The following is a 15,500-nucleotide window of genomic DNA, read 5'->3' on the forward strand; positions in this document are numbered from 1 at the left end:
CTTTTGGGTGCAGTTTGCTTGCGTGTAATACTCGAGTCCACAATATTTAAAGGTTTCTTTTTTCAATTGAGGATTTGTGTGTCTATCTAATTGAGAGAAGAATTGCTACTCGAGCTGATGGTGCTCACCCCAATGCAAAATCATACCGTTTGCCGTTGTTACAACACTTGATAGAGATAAGCTCCATGCCGCGATCCTCAACTATTATTCAGCTCGTAAAATAACAAATACACATCTTTCTGCATGTTCAGAACCTCCGACGTCTTACTCTCCTTGATTTTATCATCGCTGATCCGCCACCATCGGTTGTTTGCCTTCTTCGGCTTGCGACGCCGGAGATTGTTGTCTGCAATTGAAGAGGCCTTCTCCGACGCCCGTTCCCTTAGTGATCGTATACTTCTTGTCCGTGACAACGATTCGTCTCCACTTCCACTACCATTTTTAACCTCACTGGCGGATGCTACATGTGACGGATCTGACTCTGACAGTCGAGGTGCAGATGTTGGGGCTGGTCCTCGTGAGGGTGGTATATTGTCTTGCGAAGACAGCGATCGGGACGACGGTGAGTCGAGCGTCGATGCAGTCGACACTCCTGATCCGCGTTCGATATGGTTGGGCAGATTGAGTGTGGAGATGCGTGGGCTTTGCATGGCAGACGGCACTGCGGATGGTGCTGCTGACGGGTGCGGACTCGCCTGACGACTGAATGCACCTTCTGTGCCAAAAGACACAGGTGTGGAAAAGGGCATTGGCTGCACTTGACGCCGGAATGACTCGTAGTGGCCACTGTTGTGGCTTCCCTTGTGAGTGACAACTGCAAGAAGGCGATAGTTATTGCGATGAAGCAGTCCTCCTAATGGAAGAGCTTCCGGGAAGGCGACCTTGGCAAGATTCTTCGTCGATGTGGCGCCAATCGCAAAGGTAGAGCGTGATAGGTGTATCGCAAGAACCTTGGGAAACTGTGAAATGTACATGTGGCGGGAAATCCGACGTTTGGGTGCTTGACTTGAAGCAGGTAACTCAACACCCTCCGGTGTCTGCTCAGGATCTTCATCTAGTGCCTTTCGAATCTTAGCAATGTCTGACTCCAGCCGTCCTTTGATGTCCGGGTCAGTTGCGGTTGAAAGCTCATGGTTTTTGCTTCTGAGCGCATGTTCTAGTCGACAGCGCTCACACTTGAAGTCATCTATGTACTCGAGCTTGAGCATGCCGTCAAGGCACGCGTTGAGAGAGGTCGAGGAGGCTTGTGGTACATTCAGTGTCAAAGTGACAAATGTCGATACTGTAGGCTTCGGCTTGAAATGGCAAACCTGACACTCGATCTGCGACTCGATCTTGCCCTCAAAAGGGAACCCTTCTTCGTCTGTAGAGGCTTCGTCTCCCTCGGCCTCGTTTTCGCCCTGGTCATTAGCGGATGCTTGGGCAGTTGTCCCGTTGGGCTGCGCTTCCAAGTTGCTTCCTTCAGCAAGACTGTCGCCGTTCACCGTGGCAACGGCATCTAGAGTAGCCTGTCGCCTTGCATTTCCTCCAGCATGGTATTCGTCGCAAAGACGCTCCGTCACTATTTGGAGAAATTCTTGCGCATCTTGTTGTTGCCGGCTGATGCGTGTGCCGAATGCACGCTCCAGCGTTCTGATGAAGGGCTGCGGAGAGATGGTCTTTTTGTATATCGGCCGTTCGTTGAGTCGGTCTAGGATATCTTTCAACCCATGGGTCAGGATCCCCCTTTGCAGACCCTCTAGCCTGGCAGGCTTTACGGGGCCATTGGCTATGCCTTGTCTCTCCGGGTCCACATCGTAGACTTCTGGTCCGTCGAGCAGCCGTCTGTGGGTTTCTCGTATGAGGTAGATGCGCAAATCCGGTAAGCCTGCGAGGGCCTGCAGGACCGAGTTGATGAAGCAGTCGTTTGCTGCATTGGTAAGCCCCACTACGCCCTTCTTCTTACTGCTAGCTGCATTTGAATCATCGTCGAGGAAATACGTTGGTCCAAAGACATAGACCAGAGTGATGGCGGCAAGAGAGGCGCCGGCGGCGTACGTCGCGATTGTGAGATGCTTCTCAGGCATCTTGCGGAGCCTGGCACTCCCGCTACCGCGGGATTGGACGGAGGCAAGGGTTAGGGTCTTGCACGCTGGTGCTGCAAATACGGTACGTGGTCGTGCTAAGTGCGTGTGGCAGTGGATGGAGTAAGTTTGACTGCGGCCGACGCCATTGTCTGGCTGCTGCCCAGTTTTGGGTATCGCGCTGGCCGTTTCCTGGTGTTTTGGTCGTGAGGCAGGTGCAAAAGTATGCCGAGCCCATCAGCGTAGTAAGTACGCACCGGCCCATTTGCACCTCCGCTTCCGCCGCGAAGATCGCCAGAATTGTCCGGACTTCTTGCATATTTCTCGGACCCGGACAAACTCCCAGACAACACGCACAATGGCTTCAATGAGGGGCTTGGCTCTTCTTCCCCAGTGCACGGTATGTGTACGCAGGGCCACACTGCAAAATTCTGAAGCGTGGGGGACGCAACAGATACGCAGCATCTCGAAGAAGGCGAAAGAGGCGGAGCGCAACATTGTCGTGAAGCTGCTCAAGGATGTGCCAAGGTTCGGTCGCGCAGGTACGATACATGAAATGGGAGGGCGCTTTGCCAAAGCTCGACATGTCTTTGCTGCAAAGCCATTGTTGCAGTGTCAAGCATGCGCCCAGAAACCACAAGCCGCAACACTGGCTAACACTGCAAAGGCTCCTATGTCCCCCTCAACCCCTCGCTGATGCGCAATCGCTGGTTTCCCGCACGCATTGCCGACTATGTTCCCGCTACCCAGTTGAAGCAGCTCAAGGCCCAGGATGTGGATATGGCACGCGACGTCACATTTGGCGTAAGGCTGAATCTAGAGGAGGCTGATGAGGAAGAGAGCGACTTGATGCAGCAGCCCAAGTACTTTGTGCGGCCGATTGAGATTGATGTGCTCAGTGTAAGCTACATGGCCCCTTTGGCTGCAAACCGGTGTGCTAACAGAAAGAATAGCCCGAGCGGTCCATGGAGCTCCTCGACATGTTCGTCCCACCAACGATTGACTTTTACCGCCAGCCCATCGAGCAAGACAGTCCCAAACGAGAACGGGTAGGGGCGTCGGGTGCAGCCGACATTCTGACTGCAGCTGCTATGAGCAAGGCGAAGGCAACGGCAAACGCTATTTACGGATCGGTATCCACTGCGGATCTGGCAACGACTATCAAGAGCGCGCTGGCACACAACGATGAAGCATCTCGTGTTACTCTGAACGAGAGCGATGTCAAGTTTGTATCAGGACACGAGGAGGGCGACGCATGGCGGGTGAAGCAATTGGGCACATTCAAAGCCGAGATACGGTTGCCGGGCGCAGAGAGGGTACTGGTGCGCAACGTACGGGTCAGGGCGAAAGAATCGGAAGCGTGAGCGGCCAGGCGCGGACTTGCAAGCCGCTGCGAGGCTGTTGGCATGAAATGAAGCCGAAAGGCCCAGAACCTCGGGAAACGAGGGCTTGTGCGGGTGCATAAGGGACATGGCTATACTGGACACGTGACGAAGATTTCCGCATATCGGAACCGAATCAGACAAAAACTCAATGCTACAGGTAATCACGAGATGTCGCATGTACTCGGGTGAATCGAGGGTGATATCATTGGTGGGACCCTGGCGGACTGGCGGTTGCGTGGTTTTGACGCGGGGCCGGTGAACGGGACGACTGGCGTGTTGCGGCGAGAGTCGGGCAGCCTGTCACCTGTGGATGCGATGATGTTGCGTTGAGCTACCGACGGCCATGGCATGCGATGCAGAAAAGACACCGCCCACTTTTATTAGTTCCGCGCTGCCGAGCAGACGCGGCCCCGCCATGACTTCAGAGCGCGGCCGTGAAGGACATGGTTGGAGACGCGCCACCACCGCTTGCGGTCGGCTGCGAGGGGCAGTGGCCGTCCATGGAAGAAGCCAAAGCAGAGGCAGGCTGAAAGGCGACTGTAGTCGTGTAGCATCACGGCCACCATTTGACAGCGTTATCTACAAAGCACACTGTGTGGCGTTGCAACTATGTCTGTTTCTGCGCAGACCCTGGCTGGGCTGGATGCTGGACTGGGTGTGGTGAAGGCTTGGGCGACACCAGCTGCGTCACTACGGCGCTCCCTAGCGGGGGTGTTTTTTGTGGTCCGCCAGCCAACCCCACTACCGCGTTTGAACTTTACTTGAGCAATACAAAGCTCGACACGCCTGCACAAACTTTCTCTTCATCACACCCTCTCTTTCCCATCTCCAATCTTGCCATTGACCCTCCACCCCATCCTATACCCCCACCCACAACAGCACATCCCCAAGACAGCAGCAACCATGGTTCAAGCCAGTGAAGTCCTGTCCCGCAAGTATGTTGCCCTCGACCCCGCTTGACCCCTCAGATCACGTTGGAACGCGCAAACTGACATTGAATAGGACCGGTGTCATCGTCGGCGACGACGTATGTGGCCCTTGATACTCAACTCGCAATATGCGCAACAAACTGACACGATTCAGATCCTCGCGCTTTTCAAGCACGCTCAGTCAGAGGGCTATGGTATGCATTCTGACCAGCCCAGCACCCGGGGACCATCACTAACTCGGACTTCTGCACAGCCATCCCCGCCATCAACGTCACTTCCTCCTCCACAGTTGTCGCTGCCCTCGAGGCTGCCCGCGACGCAAAGTCTCCCATCATCCTGCAACTCAGCAATGGAGGTAAGGAATGCTTAAATAGACTATTTATGAGATATGCACTAATCACCTCATTTAACAGGCGCCGCATACTTTGCAGGCAAGGGCGTAGCCAACGGCAAGCAGGAGGCCAGCATTGCTGGTAGCATTGCTGCTGCCCACTACATCAGGTCCATTGCCCCCGCATACGGCATCCCCGTTGTTCTCCACACAGATCACTGCGCCAAGAAGCTCCTGCCTTGGTTGGATGGCATGATGGATGCCGACGAGGCCTACTTCAAGGCTCACGGAGAGGCTCTGTTCAGCTCGCACATGATTGGTAAGACAAAAAGCAACTGCGTCTCGGTATATTCACTTTGCTAATCTTCTTTGCCAGATCTCTCTGAGGAGCCCAAGGAGTGGAACATTGGTAAGTACATCGCCCAAATACAGAAATGAAAAGAAGAAGCGTTGAGTGAACACACGCTGACATTCACCTTCAGCTACCACCAAGAAGTACCTCGAACGCGCTGCGCCAATGAAGCAGATGATTGAGATGGAAATCGGCATCACCGGAGGAGAGGAGGATGGTGTCAACAACGAGGACGTCGACAACAACTCCCTCTACACTCAACCCGAGGACATCTACGACATCTACAAGGAGCTGTCTGCCGTCTCTCCTCTCTTCTCCATCGCCGCCGGCTTTGGCAACGTCCACGGTGTCTACAAGCCCGGAAACGTCAAGCGTGAGTATCAGTTCACCGGCATATTTTTCAAGACATGCTAACATTGTGGTTCCCAGTCCGCCCTGAGCTCCTGCAGAAGCACCAGGCATACGTTAAGGAGAAGACCAACTCCAAGGAGGACAAGCCCGTTTTCCTTGTCTTCCACGGCGGTAGCGGTAGCTCTGTCGATGACTTCCGTCAAGCCATCTCATACGGTGTCGTCAAGGTCAACCTCGACACTGACATGCAATGGGCCTACCTCTCCGGTATCCGGGACTACATTCAGTCCAAGAGCGGTTACCTCCAGACCCAAGTGGTATGTTGAATTTGGAATAACCTGTGCATTTACAGTACCTAACGTTCTAATAGGGTAACCCCGACGGTGATGACAAGCCCAACAAGAAGTACTACGACCCCCGTGTCTGGGTCCGTGAGGGTGAGAAGAGCATGTCTCAGCGCATCAAGGTCGCCCTTGACGACTTCTACACTACTGGCAAGGCTTAAATAGCTCCACCAGAGCCGGAGTTGGCATCAAACTCGGCCTCGCAGTGAGGCAGGCGTTTGCGAATGAGCATAAGCTAAAACTGCAAGCATTGATATAAAGAGTCAACAGTCCTGGTGATGAGGTTGGCGAATGGTGCAGATGTATGTAATAGACTACGAAGCAATGTCCAGATACGAAAGAATGTAAAACATATTGATCAACTCTCTTGTCATCTCAATAACAGCATGACCGTGGTGTACAGTTATAGAAGCTTTAATTGTCGAGGCTGATGGATAGATTTGTTGGATATGTAGGGCTAGCATAGTCCCGACAAAGAGTGCAAGGCCGTAATTTCTCACGTGTGTAGCCTCATCCGGTTTCCCATTAATCTGGCACCTCTGGCTCGTACTTCTGGTTTGCTGCTTGGGACTGTGTAGTGCACATTTCGGTGTTCGTCACGTGACCATGCGCTTGCTAAAGATAGATTTCTAACATGGCAGTATTGCTAGTTATCCCTGATTTGAGCATACAGACTATGTTCTGACAACTAATTAGATCGCCTTTTTTTTCTTTCCCTTCGTGCACGGAAACCCCATTTTTCTAGAATCCGATCATAACATGCAGCTGAACTTGCAAACGAAATCAGAGCTACTTTGACAAATAAAGATTAACCTACTTGCTTTCTATTTTTTTTCTACTAATTCTTCCCAAAAGACGGACATGGTAATGCTTGTGTGTAATCTACTCAAGTCTCTTTGCTTGCCTAATTTTTGTTGTGTACGTGTCGAGTCCCACTTTCTTCCGGAATAGGTAGTAGAAGGTTACTGTGGAATGGGCCAGATCAATCCAGCCCGCTCTCGTCTTATGATGCTGGAACCATGGCGAATTCTTTTTTTTGGGGGGGGGGGGGGGGGGCTTGTGGTACAAGGTGCTTCCCTGCGTATGATTCGTATCAATATTGGTATCGGGCCTTTGTTGCTGATGTTATAGCTTAGGTGATGATGGTTGTTGGTTGTAGGATAAGTTTGATGAATAAAAGTCAGGGCAATTTTTCATTCTTGCATCTACATTGGTAGTAGCGTTGTGTATATTTCAGAAGGATATCAATGATGACATGAGCAGATTGACAATGTACTATTGATTGCTCCACTGTTTTGGTTTTTCTTGAGGCCATATGGGCAGCTTTGCACCAAGGTACTAGAAGAAACTTCAAAATCATTACGAACTGATTACCGCATTCGTCGCGTTGGTATCGAGTAGCCCGTTTATTGTGCGATTCAAATCAGATATGGGGCTGCTGCCCTTATGATCTGTGGTGCTTAGCTCCGCCTGATTTGCGACGTACAAGAAGTCAAGATTCTGACCGACAGGGGTGAGCCTTTTAGTAGTCGTTGATTTATTCAGCAAGTGTTGAACTTGGTGGGGGTCCTGCGGTCGGTTATGGCGTTCCTGTTCGAAATCATCTCACATCTACGTCTTCAGACTCTTCTTTCATGATTGCTCGAAGCTGGTTGTCGGATTGCCAGCTCAATCATGGGCATTCTGAGGCTATTCCTGCACTCACTACGCAGTATCTCGATGGTGTCCGACCAGCCCGCATGGTTGATGTGGCAGCTTTCCAACACCCGTCCCAGGATGCTCGTCTAGTGGGAATGGATCAAGCGTGCACATATATAGCCTTAGGCTACTGTTGGGGTCTTGACGTCTTGATCCGTCCAACGTGACAAAGCAGGATACTCTGTCATCACGGCTGGCGCACATATCCTACAATGACTTGCCAAGAACATTTCAGCATGCAGTCACAACAACTCGGAGCCTGGGATATCGTTACTTGTGGTTTTACGCATTTTGACTCGTTCAGGAATCTTTACAAGATTGGGAGCGGGAATCACAAAAGATGGGTGTCATATACAGCCAGGCTGTTGTCATGATTGTCGCGACTGAAAACCAAGGTGTGCATGAAGGTTTTTTCAATCGACAAACATGCAGCGAGATTTCTTCATGCTGGAAGAATATGGTAGTGAGATGTACTACAAGGAATGGTAAGCCTACTGAATTGCTGCTCTATGGGGCCAATTATTTTCTCAGTGGCCCTGCAGCTCATGTGGCTGCAGGTGTACTAGTACAAAGGACATGGGCTTGTCAAGATAGAATGTTGTCTGCTCGCATACTTCACTACAAAAACAAACATATCTACTGGGAATGCAGACTATCAGCCCATCTTTCTCGGATAACACCGACTAGATTGGTACAGGTCCCAGCCTTGCGCTGGAGCTTGCTGCTTATGATATCGACGACCGCGATCTGCCAAATCGAATTCTCAAACGGTATCACGAAATACTGCATACACACACACTCTATTCGAACCGACAACTGACATATGCCTGCCCGCAATTTCAGATCCTGCCAAACTTGTCCGAGGCAGCATGAACATGACATATCTTGCTGGTTTCGGGAAAGAGGAACTTCAATTTGGATTGTATTAGGGGGTGGTGGATATAGTGCCTTGTTCAACAGTCAATGTACATTCCTCTTGGTCTTGGGCGTCTTATGAGACGCCATTGTATTGGCCAATGACTGTAATTGGGGGCCTCTCACCCGTACCGTTCGATTTGGACGATTTCAATGTTGAAATTGCTATTAGCGACAGGTCCGGACGTGCGATTGGAGAGTTCTTGAAAATCACCGGCCTGGTATGTGTAGTACCGGTTGAATTTCGGGTGGGTTCAACCCATCCGTTCGGTTACTTGACTTTCGAGGCCAATATGGGCGATTGGAGCTCAAAGATCTCAGACTCTGATGGAGTCTGAATGGTTATGGCGTCGTTAGATCGAGATCCTGGCACAGATGTTGTGCACGCGTTGATACATGCGAAAGCTGAAAATCGAGGAATTCACGATGAGGAATGGAGCATGCTGTTGGTGATGCGTGCTAGGGGGGCTGGCGATATATCTGAAAGAATCGGGATCGCAAAGGCGTTTCACAAAAATATTACAGACGAGATTTCTTGGCTGAGAAAGTTTAAACAACGACCCATCACGCTTATTTAGACTTAATGATGCCTTCTCTATCGATAACCAATAATGAAATTGAATGTTTGATTGAAAAGAAATGCACTATTTAATCATACAGTGGCTCTAACAGGTCCTAGTCAAAAGGAAAGTCACAAAACCTGCATGTGGTCCTGGGTAATCCGAAGCCGAGCTTGGAGAAAGGAATAACCCTCGGGGATTCTTTACGCAAAATTAGGATAGGGAAGCTATGGCCATGTGTATGAAATATATTTCTCTTATCCAAACCTTGTATAGATCTTCAAAAACACGTCGTATTCTCAGCCTGTCAATGGGTTGTATCTAACCCTGTTCTATAGTTCTGGGTCTCTTAGAGTGGATCCTAAGGATCTGGTTATTAGAAGGAGCTACATAGTATACTTCATTTACGCTTGCAGTCCGTCACTTACATGCTAAATACTGTTGTAGATATACGATCCTTACGCCTCACTATGCGAAGCACTGTGTGGTTCATTGAAAGTTCTGTCATGGCCTATCGTTCTTAGTTATGCTTATCATGATCTCTTAATCAAACTCATGCAATCCTTTAGTTAAACACAAAGCTGTGATTTCCTACAAAACCTAGTTATTTCGACCTCATCTTCAGCCATTCAGGCTTCTCCATGTCTTCGATAAAATAATGACACCAATACTCATATCTGCAATCCTCATCTCCTTCCAACACGACTTCAGCACCATTCTCAACAAGCATATCCACAACTTCGCGGTGGCCTTGCCTATGAGCCTCAGTAAGTGCGTCCCCAAATTCCCCACTCTGCGCATTGATTTCAACGCATTTTTCAAGCAGCATCTTTACAATCTCTTTATAGCCATATTTTGAAGCTATATAGAGTGCTGTGTTAGACCTTCTAATTCCCGCATAAGGGTCGGCGCCTTTGTCGAGTAGCATCTTCACAATCTTTTCGTGGCCTCTAGATGAAGCTACATAGAGTGCTTTGCTAGACCTTCTACCTGCCGCATTAGGGTCGGCGCCTTTGTCGAGCAGCATCTTCACAATCTTTTCGTGGCCTCTAGATGAAGCTATATAGAGTGCCGAGCCGGACCTTCTGTCTCGCACATTAGGGTCGGCGCCCTTGTCGAGTAGCATCTTCACAATCTCTTTATAGCCATTTTCTATAGCTACACAGAGTGTTGTGTCGGACCATGTGTCTCGCGCATTAGGGTCGGCGCCCTTGTCGAGTAGCATCTTCACTGTTCTATCGTGTCCAGCGCTTGACGCAATATATAATAGATCTTGACCGAGACTGTCTCTTCTTCTCAGTGCATTTGCTCTTTCTTCTTCTTGTTCTGGGAGCATCACCTCTAACACTCGTGATAATCCAAACAGTGCGGCAAGATGTAATCCTGTGCTGTTCTGAGCATACAACTGGCTGTATCCCCAATAGACGATCTTCTTATAAAGCAAAGCCTGTGTAGTGCTTGAAACTAACTTATCATCTGAAAGAAATGAACAAGTTAGCTTACACACCTTGCCTTCGATCATTGCAGAATGCTGGCCCCAGTGCTTAGCGGCATAGTCCAAGAATTTGTTCTCTTGGATTCTCTCACCATAATCTTCATCTGATGAGCAGCTGCCTGTTTTGAACACATCAAATGATAGATAGGTGAGGCATGTTGAGACAATAGCGAACTGAGCATCTGGTTTCCATTGGTCTCCAATGCGCTCGAAGTACTCTTGGGTGGTATAGTGAACCAGTCGTATGATGTTACTGTCTTCGTCGATCGTGACCAACCCGGCGCAGAGAGATCGAAGATTATCGATGGTAGTAATGTAGTCTTCGTCCAGTTTTGTAGTGTTCGGCCTGACTGCAACGGCATGTTGGAGTTCTACAGCAGAAAGTGGCCTTTTGGCGTAAACAATCCATGCCAAAATCTGTTTCGCTAGATCTCGAGACTCGGTTCCTTGGCTTTCGATTCTTTTCATCGCCAGATCGTAAATCTTTTCTAACCCCTCCATTCCCTTCGCAAAATTCTTCAAGGCATTCTTGATATGTCCTTTTGTTGGCAGGGTTACAAGTGAGTTGATGCGTAGCTCTGCTAGTAGAAACCTGATTTTCCACGTTACTATATTCAATTCATTCTATTTTGGTGGATCGTATGACTTACATTCCATCCATTGTGCCAATCACTTCTTTTTTTATCATGTCTCTAGTGGGATTGTCTAAGATATCCGACCGTTCAAGTTGCATTCGTGCATCGAGATATACATCTACGTCGTCATCTCTCGCGCGGATCTCTATTGATGTAGCCTTCTCAAACATCTTCACAATTTCACCGTTTATCCTAGAAGTTGCAAATATACTAGCGCGGAGGTCGAAAATCGTTGATAGAAACCTCGTTCGGCAGCCATTGGATGTCTGACATTCATCAAGTGCATCGATAACGATGAATACTCTCGAGTAATTGGATACAACAGAATGGAGAGTAGTCTTTATTTCTTCGAGTGACGGACGTGTTCGGCTGCTATTGTGGCGACGATAGAGATCTTTGATGTTCTCCAATGAGGAGGGCTGGCTCTCAGCAAGCTGTTTCAGCAGACTTATCAGCAAATCGTCAACATTCTGCTCATCTTGCCGCTGAAAATTACAGTAGATGTACGCAATACCGACGCTTGGATCTTCAGAAAACCGCGTGGTGAGGTCGTGGATAACAATGGATGTGATGATTGTTTTTCCCGCTCCGGGAATGCCAGAACAGAATAGCGTCTGGTCCTCGGTCTTGAGCCAATCCTGATATTCAGCGGAGTCTAAGATCCATTGCCCAGTCCCTGGTTCTCGCCTTTTAAGAACATCGCTTTGTCGAGGACCGTAGTCGGTTGGCGTGAGCCAATTGAGGACGTCGAGATCTTCTTTTCTGTCTAGCTTGGACCTCACTGTCTTGACATCGGCCTCGGTTCTAGAGACAGTGTCATGAACTACAATTTTATTAGGATCTCACTATAAAATCCACCCAAGACCTCGAGAATAACTAACCGTCGCTCAATACATCCTTTACTGGACGCTCTCCGTCAACGTCGCTTGGCTGTAAATGTTCTAGAAGTTCCTTCGCGCATGCCGCAGCTACCGCTGCAGCATATTTCTGCCAGTCTTTGTTCTTTTCTGAGTCTGCATAATCGCAAATACCCCTGATAACAATGCAGGGGAAGTCATTCATGAGTCCTGCGGCCTCCATTTCAACGCACAACACATTTCCGTCTAGGCTCGCATTGAGACTATCACGGAACTTGGCATCCTTGATCACTTGATTACCGGATGCGATTAGGCCGTAATGCACGCGAATGTCTCCAGGTTTCTTCTGAGCCCCATCAATCTTGACCTTTGCCGTGATTTTTGTCGCTTGCTCGGCCCCACTATGCATAGGAGCCAGTGTCGACCAGCCTAAGAGGTACCCGAGAAGAGATAGTACCATCTTCCAGAATATTGAGGATATGGCCACCCAGCTGCTCAAAGCATGGGGTGAATTGTCTTGTATGAACAAAGGGTCCTTAAGGGAATCAGAGTTGGTGTACTCTGGCACCAGTTTTGGCCATTTCTTTCCCAAATCGTCCATGTATTCACGTGTTTTAGACCCATGCATCTCATGGTTGGTCTCCAGTATCGTCAATGCTGTCAGCAGTGCGCTTGGGGGATTATTTAGCGCACCAGTTCGTTTGAAATTTGTGCCCTTTTCCGCTTTACCTATATCCCACTGGACTACTCCAGGATACTGATCGGTTGGTGTGCTAATCACGACGTCGCCGAGTCTGACCTTGGGTGGAATACCGCCACCGATGCCAACCATGAGGCCGACCTTAATGAATGGGAAAGTGCTGACCATCCGGGTCGCGACGGTCGCTGCTGAATTATTGCCGTATTTGCCTTTCGGTAGGCAGGCTATTACGATGTTATGCTTATTTATGGACCCAAGAGTATATGAGTTCTGGTCGTTTGGCGGCTTGGAAAGAGTCGGGTGTATTTGGTCTAGCATAGCCTTCGCTGCGGTCTGCTCCTTAGGTAGCGCGCAGACCCACCCCACAGTGTAGTCGTTATGAGTTCTGGTTTTGGTAGGCGTCTTCATGGTTATTGTGAGGGGATCGTACTGGGTCTTTGAAAGGATGAGTGTGGACTTGGACCCTAATTGTTTGCTGTCGGTTTGTGTACAGGCTCGACAGCTACCAGTTCGATCAGAAGAAAATCGAGCGCACAGCGTCTCAAAAGGGTAAAGGAACTTATATGGAGATGTGGTTGTTTGGAGACCGAAGAGAGACTCCATCAACAAAATGAATGTCGACCTTTCAGCCTTGAGGCCTGAACATTGCTGGATGTGGTCAGTGCGTGCAACAGTTCAGCCAACGCAACACCCCACCGAAATAGGCGCCTACTTAAAAATTTAAGCTTTTAACTACTACTAAAACCTTGTTATTAGAAGATGCTTTAGTAGAGTAGTGCTATATTTATATATTAAATATGTATCCATATTACTACTATTAGATAACCTTTAATAACTTAGTGTTACAAGTAGCAAGAAGGATTCTCTCCTCGACGAAGGACGGAAGGCAAGGAGCCTATGAGCATCCACGTCAGAAGGTAATGGCATCGCGGGGCTCGAGGTCACGTGATGTGCCATCCCGCCAAGGCTGGCCATCCGGGATGGCAGTGCATGATGGGATGGCAGTGCCATCACAACCATCCCGCCAAGATGGGATGGACGGGATGGCAGGACTGGAAGCAATGAGGATATAAGGATGGATGGATTTCATTATTACTCTCGTTGTGGTCAACTCAAATTGTACTTTCTTACTAGTATTGTTACTTCACAAGATAGTTACATGTTAGTCTATCTAATAGATTAGCGTTGTCAAACCCCGGTTACATCCATAACTCTTTTCCACTACGAATCGCCAGACAACCTCACGGAACACTAGCGTAAAGCTCACCGGCCTTAGTGTGGGACCCGGCAAGAGAAGTATAGATCCAGACCCCGTGTAACACTTAGTATAGAAGCTAGCTTTGTCAGGGAGGGCTCCTAGCGGAGCCAAGCACGCAGCTACACGCGCCTACCACGCTGCCAAAAAGGCAGGCACAAGACAACAAAGCTCCATTGTTGTCTGCGTAGCTAATACTTAAGCTTACGTTTGTTTAGAGTGTACGGACCCGCACCGTGACAAGCTTATTAGGCTTTATAATTACTAATAGAGCTGTTCTTAAAGAAGCTTTACCTGCTGCTAAAGCTGAGCTATTATATGCGGTGTTTTTAGCTGCATTATAGCGTTATTATAATGGGCGACGCTCGTGGAAGTGAAAGCACGTGATTATATCACGTGCCCATGTTACACCGCTTAGTTAGAACTTACTCGTACGAAGAGAACAGAAGCAAAGTATAAAGAGAGATATCGTACGATAATTTAACTCTTCTTATCTTTCTTCTTTTATACTATAGGTTAATGTGAACTCGTTCGAAGGCCTCGTCGCCTCTAATAAATAGAATATCTAAGGATAAATATAAACATAGTATTTTACTAGCTTCAAAAACGATCTATAGCTCTAAAACTGACCGACATAACGTTATTTTGGTTAACCACGCGATGTTGTGGTGCGCCAAGCCTTTCAGAGTATCGAACATTTTTCCACTGTGTAACGAGTAGCTGTATGTTATGGGCTGGGCCTTTCAGGATACTGTTAGAAGCCAAAGGTTATTGTATTGCTTAGGTCTATATGAAGTAGCGAAGGTCTAGTGTCTACTTATAGTGTCCGTTCTCTTACTAAGCTAAGATAGGGTAGGTATATTAACCTACCCCATAACACTGTACGTTGATAATGATGTCCAATTATCGATTCGATATCAAATAGCCATTTTGACTTTTGATAAGGTTTAATCATCTAAACTATATGCTTCGCATAGAATGGAAACTATTTTAGATGGCTGGGTCCGGGTAAATCTGCAAACACCGGCTGACGGTCAAGTGAAAACTATAAGTACGATCAGATAAGAATGTTCTAAAAAGGGTTGGAGTGGATTCAACTTACCTTTATATTATTTCCTACGTCCAGAATCAAAGCTTCCTTCGAGAATAGAAGGAAAGATACACCCGTGTCGACGTGTTGTCTGGCGACAGCCTCGAACTCCTTTTGGGCCATCCTAATCGACGGTACAGATGCTTGATTCTTCATGTATATCTTATATACCACTGCGTAATTTGGCAAATCTGATCCACCAAAATATGCGTGTAAGTCGAAATGTTCTGAGACTTCTGCGACATTGGCACAGGCACCCCACACCTCGTCTTGGCAATATTTCTCGAGCTCTTTGATCAACAGAGGCGTGATGTGTGCTTCTACTGTATGGCCATTGGGTTGATTGTCAGGAGTAGAAATGAAATACATAGCTACTGTCGCATAGTCTGGCTGGGCTGTTGGCTCAGATGCAAGACGAGTCGAAACGCTGAGCTTCTTTTCTCTTGCCATCAATGAAATGCTGGTCTCAAAATCCGCAAATTCGAACCCATCCGGTGCTATCACGTTCTTAACATGGTCGCTATTGAAGCATGCTCACAA

General features: G+C 48.4%; 5 protein-coding genes across 5 annotated transcripts; 2 read left to right on the plus strand and 3 right to left on the minus strand.

Moving 5' to 3' along the window:
- Positions 1 to 41: 41 nt before the first annotated feature.
- PSV08DRAFT_233588 (uncharacterized protein) lies at positions 42 to 2,271 on the minus strand. Its single transcript, XM_014217555.1, has one exon. The coding sequence runs from the start codon at positions 2,064 to 2,066 to the stop codon at positions 198 to 200; it is 1,869 nt and encodes a 622-aa protein (XP_014073030.1). The 5' UTR covers positions 2,067 to 2,271; the 3' UTR covers positions 42 to 197.
- A 125-nt stretch (positions 2,272 to 2,396) lies between these two features.
- PSV08DRAFT_233590 (uncharacterized protein) lies at positions 2,397 to 3,615 on the plus strand. The gene is made up of 3 exons (XM_014217535.2): positions 2,397 to 2,605; positions 2,731 to 2,963; positions 3,017 to 3,615. The coding sequence occupies exons 1-3, from the start codon at positions 2,422 to 2,424 to the stop codon at positions 3,425 to 3,427; spliced, it is 828 nt and encodes a 275-aa protein (XP_014073010.1). The 5' UTR covers positions 2,397 to 2,421; the 3' UTR covers positions 3,428 to 3,615.
- Positions 3,616 to 4,267: 652 nt separating this feature from the next.
- PSV08DRAFT_344842 (uncharacterized protein) lies at positions 4,268 to 6,117 on the plus strand. The gene is made up of 9 exons (XM_014217544.2): positions 4,268 to 4,383; positions 4,451 to 4,475; positions 4,532 to 4,571; positions 4,631 to 4,732; positions 4,791 to 5,027; positions 5,085 to 5,117; positions 5,191 to 5,433; positions 5,490 to 5,728; positions 5,782 to 6,117. Exons 1-9 carry the CDS (start codon positions 4,352 to 4,354, stop codon positions 5,914 to 5,916), a joined length of 1,086 nt encoding a protein of 361 aa, XP_014073019.1. The 5' UTR covers positions 4,268 to 4,351; the 3' UTR covers positions 5,917 to 6,117.
- A 3,415-nt stretch (positions 6,118 to 9,532) lies between these two features.
- On the minus strand, positions 9,533 to 13,063 carry PSV08DRAFT_385448 (uncharacterized protein; the record flags this gene model as incomplete). The annotated part of the gene is made up of 5 exons (XM_014217543.2): positions 11,980 to 13,063; positions 11,905 to 11,944; positions 11,074 to 11,881; positions 10,160 to 11,015; positions 9,533 to 9,856 (listed from the first exon to the last, which is right to left on the minus strand). The coding sequence occupies exons 1-5, from the start codon at positions 13,021 to 13,023 to the stop codon at positions 9,533 to 9,535; spliced, it is 3,072 nt and encodes a 1,023-aa protein (XP_014073018.1). The 5' UTR covers positions 13,024 to 13,063.
- Positions 13,064 to 14,855: 1,792 nt separating this feature from the next.
- Positions 14,856 to 15,494, minus strand: PSV08DRAFT_192043 (uncharacterized protein; the record flags this gene model as incomplete). Its single annotated transcript, XM_066091984.1, has 2 exons — positions 14,856 to 14,915; positions 14,973 to 15,494. Coding segments are annotated over 2 exons (582 nt in total), but the record flags the coding sequence as incomplete, so codon positions are not given.
- Positions 15,495 to 15,500: the final 6 nt, after the last annotated feature.

This window comes from Bipolaris maydis, assembly GCF_028858645.1.
Source record: "Bipolaris maydis strain C4 unplaced genomic scaffold PSV08scaffold_20, whole genome shotgun sequence".
Taxonomy (NCBI): Eukaryota; Fungi; Ascomycota; class Dothideomycetes; order Pleosporales; family Pleosporaceae; genus Bipolaris; species Bipolaris maydis.

What these genes read in the sequence shown, in the direction of transcription:
- PSV08DRAFT_344842 (XM_014217544.2), top strand. Translation starts at nt 4,352, where the DNA reads ATGGTTCAAGCCAGTGAAGTCCTGTCCCGCAA. An exon ending in GTTCAGCTCGCACATGATTG is followed by an intron (nt 5,028 to 5,084) that starts GTAAGACAAAAA and finishes CTTCTTTGCCAG; the next exon opens with ATCTCTCTGAGGAGCCCAAG. An exon ending in GCCCAAGGAGTGGAACATTG is followed by an intron (nt 5,118 to 5,190) that starts GTAAGTACATCG and finishes ATTCACCTTCAG; the next exon opens with CTACCACCAAGAAGTACCTC.
- PSV08DRAFT_233588 (XM_014217555.1), bottom strand. Translation starts at nt 2,066, where the DNA reads ATGCCTGAGAAGCATCTCACAATCGCGACGTACGCCGCCGGCGCCTCT.
- PSV08DRAFT_233590 (XM_014217535.2), top strand. Translation starts at nt 2,422, where the DNA reads ATGGCTTCAATGAGGGGCTTGGCTCTTCTTCCCCAGTGCACGGTATGT. An exon ending in GCCAAGGTTCGGTCGCGCAG is followed by an intron (nt 2,606 to 2,730) that starts GTACGATACATG and finishes AACACTGCAAAG; the next exon opens with GCTCCTATGTCCCCCTCAAC. An exon ending in TTGAGATTGATGTGCTCAGT is followed by an intron (nt 2,964 to 3,016) that starts GTAAGCTACATG and finishes CAGAAAGAATAG; the next exon opens with CCCGAGCGGTCCATGGAGCT.